Consider the following 25257-nt stretch of genomic DNA (forward strand, 5'->3'; position numbering starts at 1 on the left):
AGTAGACAGCAGGGTTTCCCCATTTCCCTTTTCAGTTTCTTCGGGACATGTCGCAAACTCCCCCCCCCCCCCTCACATGATTGTTTTGACGCTTTGAGCAAGCTAAACGAAACAGAACGTGATTTTTAAAAAAAAATTAAGGCTGGGGGGGGGGGGAGAATGAGAACACATTCATGCCAATTAGATTAAATACAAGGCGTGACTGTGCGAACAGAATAGAACACAACTTTATTGTCATTGCACCTGAGTGCAACGACATTTGCTGTAACCAATAAAATAGATCATGCATAAACAAACACGTTCACCCCGAGTCAGCAACGTAATAAGTATACGAAGAGAGAAACAGGAGGAGCGGTGGGGATGGAAAGGAAGGGGAGGCGGAGGAGAGGAGGAGGAGGAGCAGCAGCAGCAGCAGGGGAGCGTGCTCGGTCTGACGCTGGAGGCTTTCATGTGGAAGGGAAACAACGGCGGTGACTGAGAGAAGCAGCTTGCCCTGCACGGAATTTTTTTTTTTTTGAGTCCTTTGCCTTCCCACAAAATGTGCACCCCGTGTTGTATCGCGCAGGTGAGTAACGACAGCCCGAGTCCCCCCCACCCTCCTGTTGCTTTCTGCCTGCCTGCCTGCCTGCCGGGGCGGCTCACACCGACGGTTCGGTTCGGTTCGGTTCAATGAGCGGCGAGGAAGATAAACGCGGAGCCCGAGCTCGACTCCTAAGGTCTTGTTTACTGTTCGAGGCTACGTCGCACAGCCTACGCACCGCTGGTAATGGCAGCAGTCGGACGGTTCCCACGGACGTGGCGAGTCTCGACAAACGCCGTCAGTGTGTGTGTGTGTGTGTAATACAGATGAACACGGTGGCGTTGTTGTTGTGTTCGCTTTGTGGAATGAGTGAATTAGTTGACTGTAGCGCCCCAGCTGCGCTTGGGCGGCAGACAAAGAGAGCCGAGGCGACGAGCTAAGCAGTCAGCCACGCAGCTCGCAGCGCCTGATGTTATCCGCGGATGTTTACACGGGACAGGGGACGGAATCATCGAAACAAATGGCCCCATACGCATCCTCGACATTTCCCGTCTTCCTCCCAGTGCGTTTTTAATGTTGTTATTGCTTTTATGTTCCTTTAAGTAATGGGGTAAAAAATAATAATAATAATAATAATAATAATAATAATACGCAAGCCCACAGAACAACTCGCTCGACAGCTGCTCAAACTTCCGGTCATTCCCTCGGTTCTGTATGTTGATGGCATCCTTAGGTTTCTGTTTAGGTTGTGTGTGTGTGTGTGTGTGTGTGTGTGTGTGTGTGTGTGTGTGTGTGTGTGTGTGTGTGTGTGTGTGTGTGTGTGTGTGTGACATTTACTATTTGTTACGACGGGAATTGTGTAAGAGTTTGTTCCCTTTTAAATCTGGTTTAAATAGTATTTATAATGAACCATATTACATTATGACAGCCCTGCTGTGTCTAATTTTAGGGACTGTCTGTGTAACCGGCCTGGTTGTGATATACTGCTTTTGCAGCTGTTAAGATAATTTAGCAGTTGGGAGACAAGGCCATTCTCAAACCAAAATACCACCAATCCACCAGTTAATAGTTTTGAAACTTGACAGATTCTTAGGGTCCACCGTCACACTCTTCAATCTTTTGGGCTTGAATAGCGTGATTTCAAACTTGATACTTTAAAATTGGAATTGAAAATCTTGCTTCCATTTTCTTATAATGTTATTGATGATGATGATGCTGATAATGGACATTCAAAAGAATGTAAAACCAACAAACAAACAAACGTGATATGGCAGACAGCAATATGCTTGTAAAGCATGTTTTCAACAAGTACAGTTAGAACAAATGTGAAATACAGAAGTGTGTCAGTGTTGGGAGTGAAATTCTGAAATGGACTCCATGATGCGCTCAAACTGTGTAATCCTCTGTGTTCTCTGTGTAATGTTCTGGGTTGTCAGCGATTATTTAAACTTATGCATGGTACAGGATAGGCAGAAATAAGCCTTGGGCTTCAGCCTATTCCTTTTTTTTGGTTAAATATCTTGAATCTTTTATGTTAAACATTTCCTTTTTTTCTGCTTTGTTGCAACCAAAATAAAGTTATTTATTCATTCATTCAAAAGAATAAAATGGAAAGCTTTTTCCTCCCCTCAATGATAAGTGTCTTTTTCAGCAGAGAAATTGTTCTTGACCGCAGGGCCACCACAGCTAAGCTTGCTTGGCCATGAATTTAATTACACACACTAGCATCCCTCATCTTCAAGGGCTTTACTTCTATTTCCTGTTCTTTTCAAAGACTGGGAAGGATTAAAGGGGGGCAAGGCGGGTAAACAATAAGATCAGTTTTGTGTTGCTATGTCGCTGGTGCGTTAATCCCTGTCCACTGGCAGCCTGTTAAGTTCTGTCACCGTCAGTATTTGAATACGTGGAATTAATCGTTTAGTTTGTCCATATGTGGTCCTCTGAAGGAGCCCCAAATTGATGTATGGTCTGCTAATTTCCTCTTTGGCTTGGAGGTGGAAATGAAGGGTGGGTGGGCGTTGTTTGGATAACATTTGAAGAGAGGAGTGGGCATGGGAGCAGACACCGTGCAGTTTCTCAGTGGGATCAGGGATGCGTGCCATGTTGTACGGTTACAGGGGGTAGGCTGCAGTTCAGCATTGATCTGTATCCAATGTGTTGGCAGTTTTGCGCAGATCACGACTGAAACCATGTGGGAAACTGGCGTCGCTACAGCATGTGGAACTTTGAAAGTGCACATTAGTCAGAAGAACATGTGAGAAAGTGTGGATGGATTCAGCTACTGTTAATTGAAATAAAGATTTCCCCTCCACATGCCTTGGCTACACTCTCTAAAGTCTACGCTCTAGTTTGTGGGCTACATAACCTTATGTGTTGCCCCTTCTTTCAAATAGTCTTTATAATCAAAAGCATTTTTCCTTTGTGACAGTTTTTGTCAAATTTACCAGCAAGTTAGAAACTTTGGATCGCATGGTTCGCTGTTACAGAGAAGAGAAATGCAATTTTATCTTGAAGCTAATACTTACAACATGCATAATACATACATAAATACAACATCTTCATTTGCAGCTCCACAACCTTCTCACACAGGCAGCTGTCGTTCTGATTTGTCTGCTATTTCAAGCTTCCCTGGCAGAATTTGGCTGTGTTCAGCAGCAGCAGAACTTTGTTTCCCCCCAGGGATGTCATTAGCACCCTTTCATGTGTTTAGCGTCCCTGAACTGTCACATCAGTGATTTTGCCTTTCTTAGCCTCCTACATTTACCATGTTGCCATGTCTTGCCTGTGCAATTCACGTCTTTAATTATTATTAGTCTGTGGCGGGGATGCTGATGTAACTATGTGAAAACCAAGTCCACTCTCTGCGTTGTGTTGCGTTGTGTAGTAAGACAGGGAGACAGTCTGTGTAGGTTCTCAGTCGTCCAGGTCATCGCAGAGTTGAACGACAGCCTTTTGCATGAAAGGTGAAACATCTTTAAATACCTAAGAACCAAGTCCAGTCGCCTGCTAAATTTTCAACTCTCTAAGAAAGTGTCTTTAAAATATTTGGGGTCACTTTTGTTTCATGGAAACCCACATTTGAGATCTAAAGCCAGATCCCTTGACTCCGCTGCGGGGTAGAGCTTGTGTTTTTGACTATCTTCCCACCCTCTTGTTTGGTCTGTTTCCTTTGGGTATTTTGGTTAGCAACTCCTTTGTTTGCACGGGGTTGTTTCATTTGGGGCTCTGTATCGGCTCTTCTTTTGTTTTTCTCTTCTTTTTCCCGGGATGTACGTTTGTTCTCTGTTAGTTGTAGCTAGGGGCTGTATTTGCCAAGTGAGAAGCAGAGGTCTCCCTTTGTGTATAGGAAACAGAGCAGTGATACATTTTTGCTGTGTGTATACAGCTGCCTAGCTATACAGACAATAGTGGAGCTGTCAGTCAAAGTGTGAGAGAAACTAGAGCAGGGCTTGGTCTGGAGCTTGGACCAACCTTACTTGTCCTTGACAAAGATTTTTGCCTTTCTTTTTATTTCATCTGAAAGGTTTTGGTCTGTTTTTCCTTGACGCAGCTGGTTTCTGCTCACACTGTCCCGGACTCAACGTGTTTGTAATTTGAGATGTGAGGGTGTGTCTACAGTTTCGGTAAGGCCGTTGGGGTCAATTTTGTTCTGGGATCTACTGTTATATTTCCTTTAACAATGCAGAATTTATTGTATAAAAAACAAAACATGGGATGATAAAGAAGTGATAATAGACAAACACTGTCTCTGGCTTATTCTGTACTAACTCAGATGTGGCAGCCAGAAGTCTTGTGCGACTATGCTCCAGTCACAAAGTGTTTACCACACTTGACTCTGCGATGAGTCATGTCTGCTTTGATAGGTATTTGTACAGTCTTTTATTTTTTTTTTTTCCTTTGATACCGAAAGGGGTATTTCATCTCTTCAGACTTTAGGACTAAAACATCTTCACACAACAAAAGGAACTTGATTTCAGTTTTACAACCAGTGGTACATCTAGGTTCCATGTTTACCGTAAGAATTAATGGGAAATTGATCAATAACGTGTCCAAATATTATCAAGAGAAATCCATTTAGTTTTCTTTTTTTCAGTTCATCTGCCCAATCTTTTTCCTGTCTCTTATTTGTTTGACTGGAGAAGGGAATTACCCTTAGCAACTATCTGCTAGCCTCCTCTCAGTTCTCCCTCCTCTGCTTCTACCGGAATATCCCGACTGACCTATTTTTATGATTGGTCTTGTCGTGGAAATTGTCAGAGACGTTTACTCAAAAGGGAATAAAACTAAGTCAAGTTCAGAACTGGTCTCAATGAGAGTTTTTATTACAGCTGGGAGCACACAGACAGAGTTGCTAAAAATGCTCACCGGACACTGGTGAGCAAGACATTTAAATACACAGTAGCAAGATGGGGAAGTGGTTACATCTTAGTAGGAGGCGGTACTTGCAAGCTTGAAAGGCAAGTTTGAGCAGACAGATAAGAGTCATTAAAGAAACGAGAACTAACAGGTCAGTTTGAACTTGAGGTCAGACTGTCCTTTCGGGGTGTGAAACAACAACTCCTCATTTGGATCTCTGTCGTCTAGACTCGTTGCAGACGGTTCCTGTCAACTTCACACAGTCATAGTTATTTTAGCAATCTTCACAACAATCTATTAGCAATCTTCACAACAGTCTATGCAAGCATTAATTTTACCACTACATTTCCCCCTTTGATCGCAACGCGATCACAATTTAAACAAGCTATCCGGATTTCACCATCCTGGGTAACAGGTTTTCAGCAAAAAGCATCATTAAGTTCAAACATAATCGTCTTGGTCACTGTTGGGAGGGAATGGCAATGTGTCGTTAAAAGCGGGTTCGTCCTCCACTCTGGGTAGAAGTTGATACTGCACAAACGCTCCTGTTATTGCCTTTTGAACCAAGTGCTTTACAAGAGGTATGATACAACATGTAAAGATAAACAACATAAGCATTATTCCCATTATCATCATCAGGATTCTGAAAAGCCAGGCAGGCATAGGCAGCCCGGTGAAAAGACTAGAGAACCAGTCCGTTGTATCCCCAACAGAGTCTTCTTTTTCTCTGTTAATGAGGGCTTTCAGATTTTCTACAGCTAGGCCAATGACATGGCCGTCAGCATCATTCTCCGGGATCCAAGTGCAACATGCGTCTCCAACAATTGCGCACACTCCCCCTTGGGAAGCTGTGAGCAGGTCGAGGACCATGCGGTTCTGCAGGGTCATCAGTCGGAGTGCCGTGAGCTCTTCTTTGATGGCAGAGGTGACGTTGATTGTGAGATCAGTGAGTTGTAGGACGTGGTAATGTACCTTGTCTAAAACTAGCAGTGTGTGAGCTAATCCTATACTAGGTATGAGTGACCACGCAACTTTATTCCCTAGCGTGTGTAATCTGAACTCGTGAGGAACATCGGCTCCGCGTGTTTTTAGGAAATCCTTTGAAGGGAAAACCGGCAGGTCTTTGGCTTCTCGTCTCACTCGGCTAGACCTATTCTTGGGTACTAAGACAAACGTCTCATTCGTAAGGCGCACTGGGGCACAGAGACCTCCCCAGTTTGGTGGCAGGTATAAATACACCTTGTGGCCACACATCCAATAGATTCCATCTAATATTCGAGTACCATTAGGGCCAGGTGCATACCTATTGCAATCCGAGTAGCAGGAAGAGTTGCTGCGCTGCGATGCGGATACGGAGCATGGCTGCTTTAGGAGCACTCTTGCAGGGTCCCTATGGGCTGGCCCGGGCTGGCCCACACTTGCCTCCTGCGTTACAGTATCGTATTCGATAGCATGCTGGGGCGTTAAATATTATTTTAACACAATGTGAGGTGGACATGTTGCCAAGGGCCAGGCTTCCGTTCTGATAGTAACAGAAGGGAGATGTCCCATTTGTTGGTGACACCGTAAGCAAATAGGAAGCGTGCTTCCCAGGTGGAATCGCTAGGGCCCATGGTGGTCCCCCTAAATACTCAGTACAATTTAACACCGTGAAGTTGAACTGAGCTGGTTTGGCCCCGCGAGGGGTGGTATCTCGGTAGACGAGTAGCTCACTTGTGTGTAGCTGGGATGTCGGGTCGAACCACCCGGTTCTTTCGTGAGGTGCGGAGACAAATGCAGTCAGGCACGTGGTGGCGTTTTTACTTAAATAGCCTGCAGTGAGTCTAGGATAACTCACTGAATGGGGCATGCGAGTACAAACATAACAATTAGTCCTTCCTCCTGCAGCGTGCTTAGCTAGGCGATACCATGAGTTCAGTGCATAGGTGTGGTGGGGTTCGTCATCTGGTTCAAATAGGAAGCCATGTTGTTTGCCTACCCACAGAATGGTCAGGCCCATTATGGCCGCCAGAAATAGCAGTAGTTTTCTCATCTTACTGATGTTCTGAGTGACTCCGAAATTCTCTCACTAACCTTCTGCACGTCGAAACTACGTGTTGTGGTGGGATTACTACTGTAGCTACGTGTATTGTTCCTGTTGATCTCCTGAAACTAATGTGTAGGGTGCAGTTGGAGCCTTGTCCTGGCCACGTTGCCACCTCCGCAACGTGAACTTCTCCGTCTTCTGTTCTCATCAGGGTCAGGTGGATGACCAGCATCAGGGGTCTTTCGTTGGAGTGAAGCGTTTCGATCTCACCATTCACTCAGCTGCTCCTCCTCCTCCGGTCGTCTCGCTGTCTGGGCCTGGGGCAGTGGACACTCGCTTGCAGTGGCTGGCGTGGACCCACGTGGCTCGTTCAGCGACCTTCACGGCGGTGTAGGTGGTGAAGAGGACCTGGTATGGGCCTTGCCAACGGTTGGAGCGCCAGTGCTTCCTCCTGTGGTCCTTGACGAGGACGAAGTCGCCGGGCTGCAGATCGTGGAGTGGCTCCTGCGCTGGAGCTGGAAGAGCGTCTTTCACCTGGGTCCTGACACCTGCGAGTTGGGACGATAACTTAGCACAATAAGTCAACATGGTGTCCTCGCAGAGGGCCGTGGACGGGAGGGGTCCTGGAGGTCCTGTTCCAACGTTTGGTGGAGCTGCAAACAGAATCTCAAATGGGCTTAGGTTAGCGCGTGCGCGTCGCCTCATCCGCATGTACATTAGCACAATTGGGAGGGCTTTTGGCCATATTAGGCCAGTTTCTTCACAGCACTTCATCAGTTTGGACTTGATAGTGCCATTTTCTCTTTCCACCGCTCCTCCGCTGGCTGGGTGGTAGGCGCAGTGGGTCCTCATGTCTATCCCTAACAGTTCTCCTATCTGTCTTATCGCCTGATTTGCAAAATGTGATCCATTGTCAGAGGAAATTTTAGTGGGGATTCCCCATCTTGGTAATATGTCTGTGAGTAACGCCTTAGCTACGTCATTTGCCGATTGTGAGGAGCATGGAAATGCTTCAACCCACTTGGACCACATATCTACCATTACTAGACAGTATTTCTTTCCTCCTGCTGGTGTTAGTTCAATGAAATCCATCATTAAGTGTTCAAACGGTTTCGTTGGGGGTGGATGGGCGGCTTGGTCAGTAACATGCACTGCTCTTCCTGTGTTACATCTTGCACAAATTAAACAGGAACTACAATATTTAGCTGCTGCTACTGTGAAACCGTTTGTAAACCATGTTTGGCTTAGCTGGTCTAACATCCCCCCTTTTGACACATGGTCCAACCCGTGTGTCAATTTGCAAAATGCTTGAAAGAAATGTTTTGGTAGGCATGGTTTGCCATTTGGTCCTACCCATACATCATCAGTGTAGGCCGCTCCGCACCGCTTCCAGGCCAGCCTTTCATCGGGAGTCGCGAAGGCTTGCATGTCCACAAGCGAGGCTGGGCACGTGGCCGGCAGTGATACAGCCGTGGTCGTTGTGCAGGGCTTCATGGCAGCTGCTTTAGCTGCCATGTCAGCTGCAGCATTACCCTTAGCCACAGGGTCGTTGGATTTAGTGTGGGCTGCACATTTGCAGACGGCTATCTGTGACGGGAGAAGAATAGCATCTAGCAAGTTAGCAATCAATGCATGATTCAGAATAGGTTTACCATCAGACTTGAGAAATTTCCTATGTCACCAGAGGGCGCCAAAATCATGTACCACACCAAACGCATAGCGAGAGTCCGTGTGTACTGTTGCTTTCTGTCCCTTCGCTAGTTTGCAGGCTTCTGTGAGGGCCACCAGCTCTGCTGCTTGTGCTGAGAAGTGGCTAGGAAGTGAACCTGAAAGAAGAACTTTGTTGTCAGAACATACAGCATAGCCAACTCGATTGGTTCCCCTCTCATCTCTGGAAGCAGATCCATCTGAGTAGAGAACAAAGTCAGGGTTGGTTAGTGGTTGCTCAGACAAGTCGGGTCTTGGTGAACAGGTCAACTCCAGTTCAGCAAGGCAGTCGTGAGGGTCACCGTCACCTGAAGTCGGTAGGAGTGACGCTGGGTTTAAGGTTGTACATCTCTGTACCGTGACATTTGGCATCTCTAATAAGCAAGTGTGATATCTCAAGTACCTGGCTGCAGATAGATGAGACGTGCGCTGTTCATGCAGAATCAGAGAAACCGCATGTGGTACCAGCAATGTGAGTTGGGCGTAGCCCACGATGTCGCGGGAAGCGCAGAGTGCACGCTCCGCTGCTGCAACTGCTCGGAGGCATCGCGGCAAGCCTGCAGCTACAGCGTCTAGTTTTGCTGAGAAATACGCAACTGGGCGTTGTCTTCCACCATGCTCCTGGAGCAGGACAGAAGACATACAGCCGTCCTTTTCATCCACAGTTTGGGTGAATGGTCGCTGAGGGTCTGGAATCCCCAGAACAGGCGCACTTTGGAGGGCCTTTTTTAGATCTGTGAAAGCGTCTACTGCTTCCGGTGTCCACGTCAATTCTGTAGACATTGGGCCCGTGCTTGGTACGATATCTCGGAGTGGCCTTTCCCTTGCAGAATAATTTGGGATAAAGGCTCTGCAATACCCTAGCAATCCCAGGAAAGAGAGCATCTGCTTCTTCGTGCGTGGCTTTGGGATTTTGCTGGCTGCCTCAGTTCTAGATGGGGCCACTGCCTTCGATGCTGCTGAGAGAACATGACCAAGAAAAGTTACTGTCGTCTGGCAATACTGTAGCTTTTTTAGGCTAGCCTTATGACCCTCGGCGGCGAGGTGTTTGAGTAATGTGAGTGTGTCTGCTTTACACTGCTCTTCAGACGGGGCAGCGATCAAAAGGTCATCGACATATTGTAGCAGTGCCGTCCCCGAGCTCACCTGCAGGGGTTCAAGGGATTGGGCCAGTGCTGCATTGTAGATGGTTGGTGACTCACAGTACCCCTGGGGTAACCTGGTAAAGGTGTAACCTTTCCCTTGGAACTGGAACGCGAACCAGAATTGAGAATTTGGGTGTATTGGAACGCTAAAAAATGCGTTTGACAAATCCACAACGGTGTAATGTGTGGTTGCTGGAGGTACCTGTGAGAGTATTGTGTGCGGATTGGGCACATTCAGAGTTCTTTGTTGTACAGCCGCATTCACAGCCCTCAGATCTTGCACAAATCGCCAATCGTCTTTTACAGGCGGGGGCTTGGGCTTTTTCACAGGCAACATCGGCGTTCTCACTGGTGAGTCAGCACATGGGATGATTACGCCCTTTTCCAGCAAGGAGTTAAAAACAGGAGTTATGTCTTCAACTGCTTCTGGTTTCAATGGGTACTGCTGCTGACACGGTCGGTGGTCAGATTTAGGGGTGATAGTTACCGGTTGAACACCTCTTATCAGTCCCACATCATACGCGCCATCAGCCCACAGCTGCTTTGGCACGCTGTTCAAATCTGGTGGGAGGGATAGGGCAACTGCAGTAACGCATCTCTCCTGCTCTGCACAATACAGCGAGCGTTCTACTGAAACCTGAACATCTACATGTCGCGAATAGGCATCAAGCCCAGGCGAATGAGATACTTGCGGTCTGTCGGGTAATGGCCTCCAGTCAGCCGCTTCTTGGCAGGTTTTGACAAAAGGTCCCAAGTCCTTCCACGCATCTTGCCGACCTTTGGTCAGGGACACGTGCGGGGCTGAACCTTCTACCTGGAAAAACTGTAATTGGTTCTTTGTCAACAGTACAGACACAGCGGATTTATCCCCGGACCAATACAGCGTTTTCAATTGCAGCATGTCTTCCGGTTTTGATAAGAACTCGTCATCAAACTCTGGTGAGAATTCTTCCGAAATGTGTGCTGTACAGTGTAGTAGCAGTGTGTGTTACCAGGTTGCATAGGAACAGCAGTGGGTGGGACTGCGTCCTTTGCTGTCTGTAAGATCTCAGCACCTTCTGTTCCCGAGAGCAGCCACTGGTAGATCCACAAAGGCCTCTCCTCGGCTGTCTGGAACATGGTGTGAGTAACTCCCGTACCTGCATGAATCACCTCGAGACCTTCTGGCCCCGGAACAAGGCTGAGATTCATCTGGAGAAGGAGATCTCGACCCAAAAGGTTAATAGGACACTGATGTGACATTAAAAAGCTATGCTTAAACATCACTCCTCCCACTAAGGAGGTGGATAAGGGTTCAGAAAACCTTTCTTTAATTGGTTGTCCTGACGCACCTATCGAGTAAATCGATCTTCCACTCAATTTTACTTCAGGTAAATGTGAGTGCTGTATAACTGAGTGTGTGGCTCCTGAATCTGCCAAAAACACAATGTTTTTCCCTTTTATCGTAACCGTGATTTGAGGTAACCTCTCAAAAGCAACATTATTCATATACATAGCATAAGTGCCTTTCCCTAGCTCTATAGCTGAGGTGGATGGGCCTAGTGGGGTGTGCGTGTGGTTAGTAGCAAAAAGCTGATCTTCATTGCCGGCGCAAGCGTGTGTGAAAATAGAAGTATCACTTCCCTTTCTTTCTTTGTCGCATGGGGGAGTGATGCTGTCAGGCGGTCAGTCAGCCTGCTGATGCTGCTGCTGGCCGTGATCAGCCTCTCTTCGCAGCTTCGGTCTCCTCTTCCTCTTCCTCGGCCACGGCCTCGGCCGCGCCCTTTTTGGTTGGGGCGTCTCTTGGGACAGTCACTTGCCCAATGGTCGTTGCTTCCGCAGACGAAGCATTCACCTCCTCCTCCGCCTTGTTGTCGTCCTCTTCCTTCTGGGCGGATCCGAGCCACCGCGTGCATCATGGTGAGCTGGGCAGCTGCTGTTGCCTTTCGCTCCGCCGCGTCTTTCTTTTCACCCTGGGCGGTGCGTCGTTCCATGGCGTGATTGGCGTGGTCCGTCAGGGCGGTTAGGCGTGCGTGCTTCCACCCTATGTAGGACTGCATTGTTGCGGCAGCAATGGGCGGAGACAGACCTGCGAGGAAGTGCTGTGACAGTTGCTGCTCCCAGGGGGTCATGTTGCCGGTGTCTGCGGGACGTGGCACACCTCTGTAGAGGGCAAACGTCTCCACCAGCCTGTGGAGATATTTTTCAACGGTCTCACCCTTCTCTTGCACGCAGGCCGTCACTTTGGAGATGTCGAATGCAATTGGAAACACCTTTTGCAATTCTTGGCACAACAGTTGGAGCCTGTGCTGATAGGGTTGATTGGAATGGTGTCCCCAATCCGCGTTCTTGACCGCGTCCTCCCCTTCGCAGTGGCGTCGTATCTTCTCATAGTCCACCGGACCCATGAGTTGGGCCAGGATGCGGTGTATTTCAGGGAAGGTGGGCGCGAATTCTCTGCAAAAAGGTTCAAAGGCACGGACAAAACCAGCCCCTCCGTCTTGAGGTTTTGGCAGGTGGGCTGAGTTTTTTACCATGTCTTCGTAGCTCCACGGCCGGTACACCATCTGGACGCCGTCAGGCCCCACCGCTTGCACCATGGGCATGGCCAAGGTTGCTGGCAGCGGCTGGGGTTCTTCGCTCCCTTTCCCTCTTGTTCTGGCGGCGACAGGGGTGCACTTGCCTGCTGCGCCTTCCTCTTCTTGCCCCGCCGCCTCTCCTTGGGGCTGCGGTGGGTGTATGACGAGCCGTGGTTGCGCGCTCCTTCCTGGTGGCGGTGGTGGCGGTCGAGCTTGGGGCTGAGGTGGCCTCCGCACCGGCCCTTCCAGGAGGGTGGGGTCGTCCCATGTCGTGAGGGAAGGATACAGTGGGTCATACGGCGGAGGTCTGTCCGGGTGCGCGGATGGGTGTGTCTCGTGTGTGTGTGTGTGTTTGTCGCCTTTCCTCTCTTCTGCTTTCCCTTGTCTCGCATTTCTACTTTCTGCCTCCTTTTGCCACACTTCTAGGCACTTAAAATGCCTCCTCATTCTTCTAACATCTTCACCCCTTATTTTCTTTGCTTTCACCATTTCATTGTCTTTCTTTTCTAGGCTGTTTTTTAGTTTTCCTAACTGATTTAGACTCATGCTTCCCCCTTTTGGGAATCCATGGTCTTCCTCCCATTCCCCGACGCAGACGCAACTCTCAGGACTCATTCACAGCCCCTCATCTTCCAGCTACAAGCTTTGATAGGCTTGGAATGAATGTATGCAGCCAACCACCTGAAATCCTTCGGGATCAATAAAGTTTTTATCTAATCTATTCTAATCTAATCTAAACTCGTCATGCCCGTTTCTAGCCCATCATGATGATTGCAACTAACTGGGAACTACTGTGCAGGCGTTAGGTAATCTGGGTAGTGGGGTGGCTGTACGCGGCGGCATGTGACTTCACCTCTACATGTACCAGTTTTATTTTGGTATTCCCGTTGCAAAGCCTCTCAACTTCAAGCTAAATTCCTTCAGCTGCAGGCAATAGCGTCCTTCTCTTACGCTTCACAACAGCTGGAAGGTAGCCAAGCGTTGGGGAGTGACTGATGTAGGTCAAAGGGCAGCTGAAGATGTCAAAGAAGGGGCATGGATGGGAACAAAAAAGACCAGACATCGTGGCAATAAACATTCCGAGTGGACAGGATGTTGGGTGTGGGTTGAGAGGAACAGAGACTCAGCCAAAGTGAGAACGAGACTTGCGACTGTGCAGTCAGGCCTCAGGGAGGGTGAACGTGACAGTCGGTTGTTGTCGTGCCACTTTTTTGTCATAGGAAGATCATGTTTCTCCGTGCAGAACAATAGCGGCGTAGTTTCTATAGCATGGTACAATGGGCTTTTGCGCGGATGGCTGGGTCAGCGTGGCCAGGAGCTGGTGGAGGAGGGCCGCTGTTGATCCTGCTGGAGAGGTCGGCGGGGGGGTGAGCGCACACGGGCCAACCACCTGTCGAGTTGCCTGTGGGGGCCGACCATTCAAGGGGAGGTACGGCTGATTTGCTCATGAAGTGGGCAGGGTCTGCAAAGGTTACCATGGATACCCTTTTTTTGTACTTGTGCACGGGGGCATTCCACCAGGCATTCTTCCTGCTCCCGCCGTGGCCTCAGCCGCAGCTCGCTGTGCCGTATCCGGTGAATCGCCCCTTAACTAATGAAAACTAAGTACCCCCTCATCAGGGTTTTTTTCTGCCCACTTTAGTCCGTTGTGGTTAATTAATTGGCCATTAAGAGATACGTGTGGGCGCAGCCCTGTGTAATGGGTTAAATGGGTTCTAACCTGGTTCACTTTCGACAACAAGAGGTTCGCATGCAGGAAGAAATTAACAAAACATTGACGATGAAATTCCTCCTCTCTGCCGTATTCTGTTTACAGAGTAGCTAAATTGTCATATTTATATAAGAAAGTTATTTTTAACTAAGCAGCACCTACTTCAAACATTTTGACTTTTAGTAAATTGCCCCTGTTCTTTGTTTGATCTCGCAACAAACCAGGTCTTTGTGTTCCTTACCACCGTTCATAGTGCATGAGGAGAACAAATGCATGATCTGACCTATTTTACTTTAGTTTGAAACTGCCTTCATAAGCTCAGGACAGGATTTTATTGTTGTGTTTTGACTGACTAATACACCTATATAGATATTTAATGATACCTATTAAACCACACACATATACAAACATTTCAATTAGCTTTTTTTTCTTCAGATACCTCTAGTGAGTTTTGTCTTGTGCCCGTGATATTAATATTCATCCACACTTACACTTGTCCATGTCAGCAGACAAGTGCAATGTAACATATCAGCTTCTACAGACATTTCCTTCCGGCACCAGAATCGCTGACATTCTGTGCAACACACGGTTGTAGCTATTTATAGTGTCTTTTTTCGCAGTTGGTGGAATATTTACCGGATTTGTTTCCCAAGCTATGAAATATGTTTACACTTCAGAACCGTGAATGACATTAATAGCACAGGACATTTCAAATGCAAATTGGGTGAAGTAAATTTTTGTCACCGTGGTGGCGTCATTTTAATTTCACTTAATGTAAAGTAAAACATTTGAAAGAGTGAAATGAAGTAAAGACACTTTCCTCACAGTCACTGAATCCCAAAAATAATCTTGCTGTGCTATCATGCTCAAGATACTTCACAGCATTCTGTTCAACAGACATACTCATTATGGTGCAAAGCCTGTGGAGTTCAGATTTTATTCTCAATGTGATACAAAAAACTGCGATGAACTGCCGACTTGTCCAGGGTGTACCCTGCCTTCGCCCTGAGACAGCTGGGATAGGCTCCAGCAGACCCCCGTGACCCTGAAGAGGAATATGCGGGTATAGAAGATGAATGAATGATACAAATAATTTGCCTTTACTAATTCCATTGTTAAAACAATATGAAAGGAGAGAGAAGAAGAGATCCGGATAGCTTTTGGAAGGAACCTTTTCTAAAAATTCTATGATATGTTTCAATTGGGAAACTGACAATTTAGAGCTGCCTGCAATTTTTCCCATTGAGGAAAAACAATCATGCTGGCTTTCAAGAAGAGACTCAGTGGAAGACCTCTGGATGGAGACCAGAGGTGCCGAGCCATGCTGGCACAGCGTGATCCCGACCAGATGCTGATGTGGATCCACGAGGCTGCGGCGTATCGCACATTACTGGCATCTGGAGCGGAACGTAGCGGATCTTGCAATGTTCCACACTGGCTTTACGGGATCACTGCAGCCTGGCCAGAATACAAAGACTGGCTACAGACACTCACACAGCTAAGATTACCAACATGACTAATTTATAAATCATAATCTGCTTTGATTCATTGGCGAGAGAATGAAATGCAAGGATCACAGATCCCAAGTAAGTGGTCTCATGTGTCACTACTACGTCCCAATTCTAAGTCGAGAAACCAACAGTTTAGCTTTAAATAACACAAAATTATTTTAAGTCGGCTTACGTAGCAATTTTATTACATGTCAATAGATTGATGATAATTTCTCCCAGTAGTAATACCTTTTTCACCGGTGGCGGTGTCACGCTATCTATCTAGGTTATTGTTTTTTCTATACATGTGACATTATCCAAAATATTGTTGTTGTACAGAACATACAACTAAAGAGACTTGACAGTCAAAGTAAGCGAAGGAACTTGGGAGGATGTGGGTTGGACGTCTTGGGTCCTACATAGCTCAGGGCTTTGTCTCAAATGCCATCACAGCAATCTGATAGCAGGGGAAAACACATTTTATCACCAGATGTGAAGGGGGACTATCGTGTGTCAGAGCTAACAGCAAATGAGGACCCTGTCTGAATCAATCACCAGAACAGGAGGTGCTAAAGTTCTGACGAAACGACAGCATTGCTTCATATACAATATGTGAAGTCTTTTTGCTGTGCAATATTCAGTACAGCAATCACATCCTGCCAGGATTAATAAGCGGTTGTTTTGTTTGCCAAACCCAATTGTGTTGTGACAACTCTGTTTGGTGGTTTCCTCTTCCTCATAAGATCTGCAATATGTTTTCCCCAACTGAGTGCAAGCTCAGCGAAAGAAAGTGCAAATAATTCATTAATTTTAAAGTCTATTTGAGGGTCACGATTAATTAGAAATGAGGCACCGGTTGTGCCTGCAGCTCAGTCTTCAAGCCTCCAGCAGTGTGTTCCACCTCCACTGTAGAACCGCATCAGAGCGAGCTCACCTCTCACCACAGCAGTCTGTTTTCCTCCAGCCAGGGAGGGGGCTCACACCAAGCAGGGCGGGCCGGCTGCAGAAAAACATTAGACTGTATGATTATAGAGACCTCCCCTTTTCTAAATACAACACGGGGCCTGTCTTTAGGTAGCAGCGCTGCTGCCCACACTCGCGCAGTAGCCCTGTTTGTATGTGTGTGTCGGAGTTCAAACAAGACGAGTTGCAGAGGATGCAAAGGAAGCCGTCAGCGGTTTGATACGGAACTGTCATTTTAAAAAGAAATGTCCCTCTCATTGTTCTGTATTGAAGGTTGAAGTTGAAAACCTTTCAACTTCAACTTTAAACAGGAAACTGGAGCAAAATCCCCAAATTACAAGACATTTTCTAAATGTATAAATAAGTGTAATGTTTCTTATGTTTGGTCTTTCTGAGGCAGTAATGCCCTCAGTTTATTTTTGTTTGAATAAATGGAGAATGTATTTTTGTCGTATTTGGGAATTCTATTCATAGCTTTACGTGGGATAATGCGAAATCTTTGATGCTAATGTTTCCCTCGTGTCTCCTCCTGTCCTCTGTGTACAGCTGGCCTGCTGCTGTGGCTCGGCGGCCTGCTCCTGCTGCTGTAACTGCTGCCCCAAGATCAAACAATCAACGGGCACCCGTGTCATGTATGCCCTCTACTTCCTGCTGGTCACTATCGTCTGCGTCGTCATGATGTCCCCGACGGTGGAAGAATTGATGAAAGAGCATGTAAGTGGCCTGAGGAATGTTAGAGCATCACCCTACAAGAATGCAGAACATATACACAAAGTTTTATTTCTTTTTGCTCCAAGCACCACATTGAATGTATGCTGCTGTCAGGCAGCCCTCATTGATATTGGTTGTTATGTCTGTAATGATTTTGGTAATATTAGCTTGCTGCTAACATAAAAATAGCCCCAAGCCAGTGAATGAGGTGAATTGTATTGAAATGTATTGCACTGTTGGTGCTCTTTCGGGAGCAAGGTGACTGCATTTCCCCGTGACAAAACTCTCATGTGTCACTGAGTATCTGCTGCTTCCTGTTTGTTTTTGCGACATAGTTGCCTCAGCACACAAGTTCAACAAGTTCCAAAATGAATATACTTAACCGGCAGTCGGGAAAATAATGTTGTTTCTCTGAACAAGAGACGTTACCCCGGCTGACAGTTACAAAAACTATGAAAGCAGTCGTTTCAAAGTGCTGCGGACTATTTGACAGCGACATTTCTCACTATTCTCTCCGCCGCTGTCGTTTGTGCAGTGTTGAAATGACTCCCTGATGTGTGTCTCTTGTGAGAGTGAAGCCCTTTCAAAGACCCGTCCGCACACAAAATGGCCTCTGATAGCCCCGATGCAAATCCCTCTCAGTTACACACACACACACACACACACACGCATTTACTGTCAGTTACATTGGAAACACAGTGGGAAGTCCCAGCGAAGAGAGCAGCCTTTGTGCTTGTGAGAGTGCGACTCCTTTTCTCCAGAGATTTACAGCCTTCTGAAACAGCCAGGCCCCCTTCCCTCCTCAATCACAGTGCCATGGACATGCTAATATGGCCCTCCAACATTAGACAACAGCTTCAAAATGTGCTTTCTGCTCCATATTGTGAGCAGGTACTGAACCGTGCGTCACACCAATGCGGTGACAACTCAATCCCCTGGCATCTCACCCGTGTGTGTGCACAACTTGAGGACCAAGGACCAAAAGCAGATTGTAGCTACAAACAGGCTGAAAGACTGTTGTCAGCGCTTGACATTGTCAACCGTCATTTATCCCTAAAAAATTAAATGCAATCCACACATCCATACATGCAATTCAAACCGCGATTAATCGCAGTTAACTATGAGGATTCAGCGATTAATCGCGATTAAAAAAACTTAATCGTTTGATAGCCCTAATTCAAATCTGTACAGTCGGAGGCATTAGGGAGGAGAACAGATACTCCAGCCTCTAATCTGTAGTTCCCATTTCCAAGTCTGTATCTCCTGTTGGCACCGAGCCACCAGGGCACTTTCAATTTCCTGTTCAGGACCACAGCAAACTCTGGCCTTGGTTCTCCTTTCTATTTTTACAGCGTGCACATCACATGTCTGCTAAAGTAAAAGAAAAAAAAACAGGAAGAAAAGATATTTGGTCTCTTCTCCTTTTTGCCCCTCGCTCTTCCCAAAACCCCTCTGACTCGCTGACATAAAGGCAGTTAATTTATTCATCTGTGCCCTTTGTTTGGGCACACTGACAGTTCGTTGTAAGGCCCCTCTAACAGCCTGTCGAGATCGGGGGAAGAAAAGGGGCAGCACGGCGAAAAAGAGGGGCCGTTGTTGCTGCCTGTGCTCTCTTTCTGCTTCTTCACAGGCGTGACGCTCAGAATGGATGTTGTTGGGTCTCTTTCTCCGGGGCCTTGTGTTTATGCTGCGCGCACCGTCATGATCTGATTGAGCGTGTTGTGGGTTTTTTTTGTTTGTTTTTTTTTTGTCCGTCAGGTGCCGTTCTACAGCGACATGTGCGAGAAGCTGAACGCAGGGGAGAACTGTAAAACCCTGGTGGGCTACTCGGCCGTCTATAAGGTGTGCTTCGGGATGTCCTGCTTCTTCCTCTTCTTCTGCCTCTTCACCATCCGCGTCAACAACAGCACGGGTTGGAGGGCGTCGGTCCATAATGGGTGAGGAGGCCTCGTTCTTCTGGCTGCATTTGCAGAGACCAAAATAACAATGTAGCTTTCTCCAAGGTGAAATAAATAGACATTTGCAAGGAGAACATTCTGCTGTACCTTCAGATAAGTTTCATTTTTGAGCGCAAAGAAACAATACTTGATTCTCAACACAAGGGCAACATTTGGAGGATTAATTTGAAGGATTTTTTTTTTTATGTTTATTACTTTCTCTTTGGTTTATTTCAAATTTTTTTTTTAGCATTACTAGACTTGGTCATGAAGTTGCTAAAACTGCAGGATAAAACTATCTGTTTACAATTTTTCGCGTGTATTGTAAACCTCTTTTCATGAGCCACCGTGCCTGCAATAACGCTGCTCGTTTGAATGTCAGGTTCTGGTTGCTGAAGTTCGTTGCGCTGGTGGCGTGCTGTGCCGCAGGCTTCTTCCTCCCAGAAGAGGAAACATTTCTGGAAGGTAAAGAGCGGCCACGTCTTTCTGAGGCGCGTTACCTGATGGAAACATGCGGATCCTCAACACAGACAAACTCTCAGCGTTACAGTGCAACATATGAGCTCAGACTATGGAAAAAACTTGCACCCCTTGACCTTATCCCCCCCCCTCCCCCCCACCCTAATTCCACAGTGTGGCGCTATGTGGGAGCCGCCTGCGGCTTCTTTTTCCTGCTGATCCAACTCATGCTACTGGTGGAGTTTGCACACAGATGGAACACAAACTGGTGAGAGCAATGCGTCCCCTCTCTGCACTCAACTTCCCTCACATCAATTGCCAAATAAAAGAATAAGACACAGTAGAGTGTTTTTTTTTTGTTATTCTTTCCTCTGGTAAGACTTTGCACGAGGTCTTACAGTCATTTCTTGGCTTTTTGTGGAGGTAAAAGGTTTGGAAAGCAGAAGTCATGTTGCCTTTGTGTTTTTGTGGGTGGGGCCTTGGCAGCAGGCCGACAGTCGGATTCTGACTCTCTGTTTGGAACGTGTAAAGTCAGATCCTCTGTTCCTTCCCAAAGACAGACACACTCCCAGCAGGAATTTTCTTTTTTAAGTATCAACAATCTTGGAAATCAATTTATCACGTCTTGCTTCCTGATATCTGATATGTCCTTCTGTGTGTTCACCAAACCTCATTTTCAGTATCGTGCAGGCCTAACTCGATCGAATCGCTTCCCCTCTCTCTCTCGTTCTCTCCCTCTCTCCCTCCGAACCTTTCCTTAGGCCAGAGTTGCCTGTGTCCGTCACCTTTGTGTTTGCCTCTTTACACTGACTCTTCATTTGCTCGTTTCATTTGTTTTATGCCCTGTTCACATTTTTTGTTTCCTCCCCTCTCCCTCTGCTCTCTCTTTGCTTGTCTTTTTTCCGTCTCCAGGACTTCAGGAGCCAAGTATAACCGAATGTGGTACGCGGCCTTGGCCTTTGTCACCCTGATGCTGTTCACCGCTGCGGTCGGAGCCGTAGCCTTCATGGGTCTGTTCTACACAGAGCCCGGGGCCTGTCTACTGAACAAAGTCTTTCTGGGCATCAATGGTAGCCTGTGTTTCATCGTGTCCTTGTTGGCCATCTCCCCATGCATACAGAAACGTAAGGAACCGGTACAAGCACAAGCTTTTGCGTTTTAAAAGTCTTTCAGTGATGCTTTTCACACTTTGAAATGAGTTTTCCATGTGATTCCCGGTCACGTCTTCAATCTGTGTCCCTGCAGTACAACCCACCTCAGGCCTCCTGCAGCCGGGAGTCATCAGCGTGTATGTGATGTACCTCACCTTCTCAGCATTCACCAGTAAACCCCATGAATGTAAGAAGACGTCCGTTCGACCACCCGGTTGCCACAGCTGTTGCTGATCAGACAGCAGGTTTTATTTGTGTCAAGTTGCGGGTTTTAAATTTAAATTCCGCAAACACGATAGTTTTGCTCAAGCACGAAACCTTTGACCACGAGAGAGAAACGCTCACTGCAGAGCGGATGAGTCTCTAGTCACAGTTTTGCATATATGCGTGAAACAGAGAGTTATTAAAAAAAAATGTAAATACTGTATACAGAGTAGTACAAAAGGTCGGATGTTCCAGGGTTTTTACGATTTTACTCTGACATCACATCTGGTGTAAGAATGACGTGAGGTCAGTTACTATTGCTGATGACATTTAAACACAGAGCATTAAAGACGAAAAAGAAACAATGACCAGCAGAAAAGCAGAGGCACCTCTGCCACCACATGGAGTCCTTCTAAAAAATACATATATACATACACATTTATCCTACGCAACACACTGTTGTTTGTGGCTGTTGATTTTTCAGTGTTCTCCAGGAATGTCTGCCTCTCCCCGATTTCCCTTGCAGCAAATAACTCCGTGCCAAAACACACACCCACACACACACACACACATTCACACACCCTTTTCACCGCCTCCCCTGCTCCTTTTCAATACTTCATCTGCTCCTCTCCCACCTCTGTCTGCTCCTTCTCTCCGTCTAGATGTGGAGAGAGACGGCGTGAACACGACCGTGTGTGTGTTTCCCTTCAACTCCGGGATGCATAACGACAAAAAGATTGTCACCACTTTTGGGACCGTCATCCTCTTTGGCTGCGTCCTCTACTCTTGGTGAGACAGGAAATCACCTTTCCCTTCCTTTGTTTTTGTTTTTTTTACGATCAGCGTAGAGAAATGAAGCGGCGGAGTGAGGACCCTCCCAGATCAGTCGCTGTCGACGTGGATGCAAAACCGCACTTATTGCTGTAGCTACAGAGGCAGTGTTGTTGTGATTGGCCCTTGACTGCAGAGGAACGGCACACGATTGGCTGTGGCTCAGCAGAGGGTGTAAGAGCAGAACCTCGACTTTATACTTTTGTTCACATGTGTTTCCCATCAAGAAGAAGCGCGGCGCCTCCTGTCGTCTTCCCCCCAGGACGAGGGAGTCGGGCCGCAGCGCAATCTGAAACTGCTAATTATTGGAGGAAAAAAAACATGGGGACTTAATTACAGCCTTTCTGTCTGCCGTCTGCGTCTCTCTCCATCTGTCCCCGTCGCCCTCACTCTTTCTTTTCTGACTTCCCTCTCTCCAACCCCTGTCTAGCCTGACATCCACCACCAGGCGAAGCTCGGCAGCGCTCAGAGTGTGTCGGAACACGGAGCCAGAGGCTGAGGTAATGCGCCAAGACGCAGTCCCCAGCAACTGTGTGATAATGAAATACGCAGACTGCTCAAGCACCAAAGGACGTGTCAATGTCAAATCAAACCAATATGACCGAATGTTGTTGTTGTTTTTTTTGTTCCAGTGCGGTTGAGTGGTGGTAACTTTTCCTTATATTCTTCTTCCCTCAGAGAGCGCGCTGCTGTTTCTGCTTTGGGGATGACAGTGGTAAGAAAACCTGCCAACACTGCCACATCTTTCCATTCCTCCTCCTTTGTCTTCACTCTGTCACCCCTCCAGTTTACACAAACAAGTCCCCAGCAGCGATATTTGCACACAGATGGGATGCACTCATTGCTATTCCTCTGCCAGATTGAGGATGGGGAGCAAGTATTGGTCAGCAAACAAAGATGATGTCACTGTTACTAGGACATTAGTATGGCACGGTGAAGCGGCGCCGGCAGCTGAGTCGAGTTGTTGGCAGGCTGACACTGCCCCCTGCTGGAAAAGCAACACCACATCACTCCAAATGAACATTTAGCTCTTGTATAGATTTTATCCATTTTTAAATCCCACTGAGTTGCTGCACTCAGTTAATCAAACCAGACATTTTAAATATTGGTTTTATTATACTGCTAATATTGATGTTTGTTGGTAGAATATGTTTTTTTTTTGTTTTTTTTTAAAAAAGGCAATTTTGCAAAGTATGGAAACCTTATGGCAAATTGTCCCCATAAAAGTAGCTTTTCCATGAAATTGATTTTATTTTGAACGCGTGTTTCACAGATGAGTTTGATGAGGAGAAGACCGGGTCGGGCCAGAATGTGGTGTATGACGAGAGAGAGGCAACCATCTACAGCTACACCTATTTCCACTTTGTCTTCTTCCTGGGGTCCCTCTATGTCATGATGACCGTCACCAACTGGTTCCAGTAAGCACCGCTCAGAGTTTCCATAGAGCCTTTCAATGCACGTTTTGAAAAGTATCGTATTAGAAGGTTAATGGAAACAGGAAAGGGGACCGGGGGGGGGTCCTCTAATTTACAAAAAGGTTTGTACAATCCCTGAGGTGTCGAATTAGTGGTAATGTGCAAAATGTTGCATTTGCCAAACACAGCAAACATTACGCTAATGTGACTGATGAGCTGTTGGGCTCTCGCTGGATGTTTTCCAAAGTGAGCAAGAGCCTCAGTTAACCTGCGCATCATTTATGAGGCAGCTATTTGTCCGTCTTTCGGCCTCTGTGCACTTTTCTCACTTCCTTTTCCGTTGCAGCTACGACAATCACAAGATTGAGAAGCTGTTGGACGGAAGCTGGTCCGTGTTCTGGATCAAGATGGCCTCCTGTTGGGTCTGTCTCTTCCTCTACATGTGGACCCTCATCGCTCCCATGGTCTGCCCCAAGCGCTTTGAAGCCTAGGACGGCCACCTCGGTTGCTGGGATTCTCTGGAAGACGTTCAGCCGACGCTGCGACGCTGAACCGAGGAATCTCCACAGACGGCCCTTTACCGTGAAACACAACCCCGTACTACTACTCTCAGCACTCAAAATGGAGCATTATCTGTTGCCTTTTGCTTTTTACCTTGGTGTTTTTGCTTTGTTTTACAATGTAAATACCTTGACGGTGATTTGTTACTTTTACTACCACTTGTTCCTGGAGTTTTGTATTTCTTGCAGATTTGTATTGACGTGAAGAATCAAGGGACTCAAACCACATTGTGATAAGTGCAACATTCAGTCTCGATGGATTGATGATTTCAGAGTATACTTTGTAAGTATTCCCTGTTTGTGTGTCAGTGTTTCTCATACTACCGCTCTTACATTCATACATTTCCTCTGTACACTTAACCACAAAGATGTTGCAATGTTTCGGGACAAATTTATTTCAGTCGAAAATATTACAGTTGTCATTGTATTTATTTAAGTGTGTCACAAGTACAGATTGAAGTGTAACTTGAACTAGGTTTGTCCCTGACTTGAACTCATCTCTCAGGCTAAAAGTTAAGCTCTTTCCGTTCCGTGCTTTGTTGTGTTGCGTCCTTTTGTAGAAGTTTTCTATGCAACAAAACAAGGTTTTTTTTCTTTTCTTTTCTTCCAATACACTAGACCCACAGTGTTGTGACATTCCCAATGAGATCACAGCCATGTTTCAAACTTGATTACCGTCACTGCTCCCTTTGAGCCGGATCTTTTCTTAGAAAAATCCATGTCATGTGTACAACATTTTGACTCGTCGTCGTCGTCGTTGTTGTTGTACAGAGCAGCGCTCCGTAAATAATCAGGCCTTATGTAATGTGAGTGCAGAGCCACCTCGCTGCTGAGTATCAGGATAGATGAGGAACCTTTGCCAAAGGTAGATGTCCGAAAACAACAAACTGCTCTTTCGGAATGTTTGGTCAGTCACAACGAAACATAACTAAGAAATGTGTGTATTTGCATGGATAGATTCGCTGTGTACGTGAAAGGCTCTTTGCCTGGTTACACGTGCTGGCTCATAATGGTGGGCAGAACAGGTAATGGTGGGCATGAACGTTTTTTTATTATTCAGCTTTTCAACACTGGATGTTGAGTTCCCTGCCGAATCATGGAAGACCTTTGCCTGTTTGTGTCCTGTGTAGCAGATTTCTTTTTTGAAAATACAATTTATTGCAGTTTCAACTGCATTTTACATTCACTGCCAATAAATATTTTTTTCTCTTTCTTTTACATCCCTGGCATGTTTTTTTTTTTTTTTTTAAAGTATAAGTTATGTGTACATTTGGTTGTACTGTAATCTGTGATAAGGTTACTTTTTTAAATATGCTCTATATGCTAGCATTGTTTTTCCAAGTGGCTTGTTTTTTTTTTAAAAAAAAAAGCAAAAACATCCAGAAGTTAAATGGTGCTCTTGTACTACAAAGAAATGTTACATTGAATTGTAAAGGGTTTGTTCATCAGACATTCTGAAACAATGTCCTAATGCCCAAGTGTTATGTTTAATAAAAATAAAAAAACCCAGATG

At 46.4% G+C, this 25257-nt stretch overlaps 1 protein-coding gene across 1 annotated transcript; it reads left to right on the top strand.

Moving 5' to 3' along the window:
- The first annotated feature begins 400 nt into the window (after positions 1-400).
- serinc5 (serine incorporator 5) lies at positions 401-25100 on the top strand. The gene is made up of 12 exons (XM_076015113.1): positions 401-565; positions 17023-17190; positions 18946-19124; positions 19507-19589; positions 19758-19851; positions 20496-20707; positions 20829-20921; positions 21601-21727; positions 22200-22269; positions 22448-22484; positions 23043-23187; positions 23531-25100. Exons 1-12 carry the CDS (start codon positions 539-541, stop codon positions 23673-23675), a joined length of 1380 nt encoding a protein of 459 aa, XP_075871228.1. The 5' UTR covers positions 401-538; the 3' UTR covers positions 23676-25100.
- The last annotated feature ends 157 nt before the right edge of the window (positions 25101-25257 follow it).

This window comes from Nelusetta ayraudi, unplaced genomic scaffold, assembly GCF_046127955.1.
Source record: "Nelusetta ayraudi isolate G7.1 ecotype Tasmania unplaced genomic scaffold, CSIRO-AGI_Nayr_v1 ptg000181l, whole genome shotgun sequence".
Lineage (NCBI taxonomy): Eukaryota > Metazoa > Chordata > Actinopteri > Tetraodontiformes > Monacanthidae > Nelusetta > Nelusetta ayraudi.

Coding starts and splice junctions, on each gene's coding strand:
- serinc5 (XM_076015113.1), top strand. CDS start 539: ATGTGCACCCCGTGTTGTATCGCGCAG. Junction 19,590..19,757: donor AGAGGAAACATTTCTGGAAG/GTAAAGAGCGGC, acceptor CTAATTCCACAG/TGTGGCGCTATGTGGGAGCC. Junction 20,922..21,600: donor CACCAGTAAACCCCATGAAT/GTAAGAAGACGT, acceptor CTCTCCGTCTAG/ATGTGGAGAGAGACGGCGTG.